Genomic DNA, 5,534 nt, shown 5'->3' on the forward strand with positions numbered 1-5,534 from the left:
AAGAAAGAAAGAAAGAAAGAAAGAAAGAAAGAAAGAAAGAAAGAAAGAAAGAAAGAAAGAAAGAAAGAAAGAAAGAAAGAATCCATAACAGACTTTATCTTTGGTACAGAGCAGTTTCACTTGGCTCTCCTTGGCATACCCAATAGAAACAGACCACAACCAGTGAGGACATCCAGAAGCTAAAGTAACATTTTCCTGCTGTTTTCCAAATGGTCCTGACTAATGAAGCAGAAAATAACCACTGTAGAAAGCTGGCTAATTCAGATTGACCTACAGATCCTGGTAGGTGCAATGCCCTGATCTAAAGATACTTAAACATTTTGGCTCTGTCATAAGTCATGGGTGTGTAACATCAGCAGGCAGACAGTACATTCCCCAGTGTAGCCAACATGGGCATGAACCATTGAGAATTTTTGAGAGCAATAAAAGTTTATCATGGGGAGTTTCCCATCTTCATGGGATGTTGTTGTTGATGATGTTGTTGTTGTTTATGGTTTTATTTGTCTGTTTGCCTTCCTAACACCTTACTGTCTGGACTCATAAAATCTCATTTCCAAAGTGTGTAGTGCTTTCTTGGTGAACTCTGGCCTATATAAAATCATGTACTACCACACCGCACCTTGGCCAAGCAGTTCTACATGACTTATCACCTGACTGCCATAGAATGCTGAGCAAATCTCTTACTCTATTTAGCTCTTTTCTTGAGAAGCCATATTGGTATTGTCTTTGCAAGCTGAAAGGGAGCTAGCTGCCCGGGGACTGGCCAGCCATGGGCTGCTTACAGTACAGCTATCACCAAGGGCAGATTAGCAAAACTATTCAGCAGGATAGCTGAAAGCCACAGACAGGAAAGATCAAACAGAAAAAGTACCAGCTAACAAAGTAGTCATTTTAGTAGTTTTCCATATTTGCTAAAATAGGGTAGGCACTTACTAAATATTTTTGTTTTGATCTTTGAAGCAAGAGAAACACTCAACTTGGTCTTTGCAATTCTGTCCTTCACTCGTCTCTCAATTCCAGAGGTAATGGAGTCAACTTCTATCCCTGGGTACTCCATTTCTAAAGTGAAAGGAAAAGAAAGGATGGGGTTGGGGTGGGAGAGTATAGTACTGATTAATAAGAGTAAAAACTGCCAATGATCCATTCTAAAGTCAACCACCATGACTTAACATAGTGTCTACATAAGTATTTGCAAAGCCCTTTGCATAAAAATCTCAAGATACAAATTTATATAATCAAGAGAATTAGTGTATTCTAAGAAGGTAAATACTTTTGTTTGTCTATTCAAATCTATATTATATCTACATGCCTACTGGACAAAATGGGCTACCAGCAGATGACAGGATAAGGCCCCTGCTGTCATGGAAGAAAAAGTCCAGTGGGAGACAGACACTGTTCTGTTACTATGCAAAAGTATATCCTTAGACAGGCCAGTGGACCTTCATGGAAGCACAAAAGAAATGACTCGTTCAAGGAGCGGAAGAGGGCTGGAAAGATAGGAAATTATAAGCATACTTAAGTCTAGATTTATGATCTATACTGGTTAACAATGTAATAGAAACAGGGAGATAAATAATTAGACAGTATGACAAGAACAATGACTTTAACACGCAAGATGTTAAAAAAGTGTTAATGCTATCTGGGCAGAAAACAGATCAGAAAAGCTTGACTGACCTATGTGCTTGAATGGGGTCAGCTCCCCAAACCTACATTCCCTCCACAACCCGCTCTGCTCCTTGCTTTGAGTTCACAGAACAATCTCAGTATTCTACTCATGTCCATGACAAAAATCTCTAGATTCCACATTTTCTCTTCCTCACCCTAACCACCCTCCAATTCTTCACATCCTGTAATCAGTCCTACAGTAGGCTACAGAGTAGCCTAGTCAGGGACTTGCAATGCTTCATCTATACACAGTCTGCAGATTTAATGTAAGGATCCAATGATGAGAATCTCATTTATCTAGGCATCCCTAATGCCATCACAAGCATCTTCACGGAGAAGATTAGGGCAACGCTGACAGACACAAGTTTCTGTCAAATTTGTTTTCTGCGGAACTCTTAAAGCCTCTTAGTGCCTGGCACAAAGCAGCTCCTTGGATAACCATTTCTGATAGAAATAAATATGAGCTTTCGTCTGGTCCTTGCTGCTGGGGCAAACTACCCCTAGTCCCACCCCGGGTCCGGGAGCTCCTGCTGGGAGCCTGGTGGACTCAGGACCTATCACCCACCAAAACCCCCGCTATCCCGAATACCACTCCCCTACCTTTCATCCCTCCCACTCCTTCTGCCTGGTCCTTGCTGCTGGGCCAGACCCCTAGTTGGTCTGCTCCCGTGAAGATTCCATATCCCAATCCATCCTAGAGCACCCTCTGCACTCAGAGCAGTTGAGGACCCGCTGCTCTCAGAACAGTTGAGGATCCACTGCACACAGAGCACTTGGATAACAGCTTGACTACTCCACAGAAGACCCAATGGTCTGAAGACTTCCCAGGAGATCTACTACAGCCAGGGCAAGAGATCAGCAGCTTCTCTGCCTCTGTGAAAAGCCCCCAGTTGGAAGGCCCCACAGGTGGTCTGACATAGCCAGGGACACAAGCCTAACAGGAGACCTGAAGCAACCCAGGGACAAAGTGGCAGACTCCATGCAGTCACCCAGCTCAACAAACACCAGGGATATCCAGATAGAAAGCACAAGACCATAGCAACAGAAGCCAAAATACATGGGCATCACCAGAACCCAGTTCTCCCAAAACAGTAAGCCCTGAATACACCAACACACCTAGAAATCAGGAATCTGTCCTAAAATCCTATCTCATAAAGATAATGGAGTCCTTTAAGGAGGATATTAATAACTCACTGAAAGCAATACAGGAAAACACAGACAAACAGGTGAAGAAATTGAATAAAGCAATCTAAGACCTAAAAGTGGAAGTAGAAACAATAAAGAAAACACAAATGAAGGCAAACCTGAAAATGGAAAACCTAGGAAAGAGGTCAGGAATTACAGATGTAAGCATCACCAACAGAATACAAGAGAATTAAGAGAAAATCTCAGGTGTAAAGGATAGGGTAGGACCCAACTGTCAAAGAAAATTAAAAACATAAAAAAACTCCTAAACCAAAGCATCCAGGAAATTCAGGACACAATGAAGAGACCAAATCTAAGAATAACTGGAATACAGGAGAACAAAGATTCCCAGATGAAAGGACCTGAAAATGTCTTCAACAAAATCATAGAAGAAAACGTCCCCGACCTAAAGAAAGAGATGGACATACAGGTACAAGAAGCTTATAGAACACCAAATAAATGAGACCAGAAAAGAAAATATTCTCATTGCATAATTATCAAAACACTAAATGCACAGAGCAAAGAAAGAATATTAAGAGCTGCAAGGGGAAAAGGCTGAGTAACATACAAAGGCAGATCTATCAGAATTACATCAGACTTCTCAACACAGACTATGAAAGCCAGAAGAGCCTGGTCAGAGGTCATGCAGACTCTAAGAGAACACAAATGCCAGCCCAGGCTACTATAGCCAGCAAAACTCTCAATCAACACAGATGGAGAGAAAATATTCCAGGACAAAACCAAATTCAAACAGTATCTAGCTACTAACCCAGAGGATCCTGGAAGGAAACTCTAACACAAGGAAAATACTTGTACTTGCACCAAAGAACAAGACATTAAGCATCTCACAACAAAGTCAGAAGCAGAGAGCAACAAGCACATAAAACCACCTACAAATACAAACATGTCAGGAACCAACAGTCATCTCTCTTTAATATCTCTCAATATTAATAGACTCAACTCACCTATACAAAGACATAAGCTAACAGACTAGATACACAAACACGATCCAGCATTTTGCTGGATATAAAAAACACACCTCAACAACAAAGAAAGGCACTATCTCAAAGTAAAAGGATGGAAAAAGGTCCTCCAACCAAACGGTCACAGGAAACAAGCAGGAGTTGCCATCCTAATATCCAATAGAATAGACTTTCAACCAAAAGTTATCAAGTGTGATAAAGAAGATCACTTCATATTCATCAAGGGGAAAAATCCACCAAGAGAAAGTCTCAATTCTGAACATCTATGCCCCAAATGCAAGAGCACTCAAATCCATAAAAGAAACAGAAAACACACATTGAACTCCAAACAAGAATATGGGAAGATTTCACCATTCTACTCTCACCAATGGACAGGTCATTGAAATAGAAACTAAGACACAGTGAAATTAAGAGAGGTTATGAACCAAATTGATTTAACAGACACCTATAGAACATTTCACCCTAAAACAAAAGAATATACCTTCTTCTCAGAACCTCATGTTATCTTCTCCAAAATAGATCATAATAGGTCACAAAACAATCCTCAATAGATACAAGAAGATTGAAATAATATCATGCATCCTATCAGATCACCATGGCCTAAGGATGGTCTTCAATAACAGCAAATATTACAGAAAGCCCACATACACGGGGAAACTGAACAACTCTTTACTCAGTGATAAATTGGTCAGGAAAGAAATAAAGAAATATATTAAAGACTTCCTGGAATTTAATGAAAATGTTTACACATCATATCCAAACAATTGGAACACAATGAAAGCAGTACTACGTGCCCTGGTAAAGAAACTGAGGAGATCTTACACTAACAACTTATCAACACACTTGAGAGCCCTAGAACAAAAAGAAGTATACTTACCCAAGAGGAGTAGAAGGCAGAAAATAGTCAAATTCAGGGCCAAAATCAACCAAATAGAAACAAAGAAAACAATACAAAGGATCAGCAAAACCAAAAGCTGGTTCTTTGAAAGAATCAACAAGATAGATAAACCCCTAGCAAAACTAACTAAAGGGCCAAGAGGCAGTATCCAAATTAATAAAATCAGAAATGAAAAGGGAGATATAACAACAGAAATGGAGGAAATTCAAAAAATCATCAGATCCTACTATAAAAGCCTATACTCAACAAATCTGGAAAATCTAGATGAAATGGATGGTTTTCTAGACAGATGTTACATACCACATTTAAATCACGATCAGATAAACTAAACAAGCCCATATCACACAATTAAATAGAAGACGTCATTAAAAACCTCCCAACCAAAAAAGCCCAGGGCCAGATGGATTTGGTGAAGAATTCTTCCAGACATTCAAAGAAGACCTGATACCAATTCTCCTCAAACTATTCCATAAAATAGAAACAGAAGGAATACTACCTAACTCACTCTATGAAGCCACAATTATTCTGATACCTAAACCACAACAGGACCCAAACAAAAAAGAAAAATTCAGACCAATCTTGCTTATGAATATTGATGCAAAAATACTTAATAAAATTCTTGCAAACTGAATCTAAGAACACATCAAAACCATCATTCACCACGATCAAGTAGGCTTCATCCCAGGGATTCAAGGTTGGTTTAATATATAAAAATCCATCAGTGTAATACACTATATAAGCAAACTCAAAGGAAAAGAAATCACATGATCATCTCCTTAGATGCAGAAAAAGCATTTAACAAA

The 5,534-nt window shown here is 39.4% G+C and overlaps 1 protein-coding gene across 1 annotated transcript in view; it reads right to left on the minus strand.

Moving 5' to 3' along the window:
* LOC110336651 (shugoshin 2-like) overlaps window positions 1–1,057 on the minus strand; it is a 24,342-nt gene extending 23,285 nt beyond the window's left edge. Inside the window, exon 1 of the mRNA XM_021219338.1 lies at window positions 934–1,057. Coding sequence (XP_021074997.1) covers window positions 934–1,057 — 124 coding nt within the window. The remainder of the gene's footprint in view (window positions 1–933) is intronic.
* Between the last annotated feature and the right edge of the window lie 4,477 nt (window positions 1,058–5,534).

Source organism: Mus pahari, chromosome 19 (assembly GCF_900095145.1).
Source record: "Mus pahari chromosome 19, PAHARI_EIJ_v1.1, whole genome shotgun sequence".
Lineage (NCBI taxonomy): Eukaryota > Metazoa > Chordata > Mammalia > Rodentia > Muridae > Mus > Mus pahari.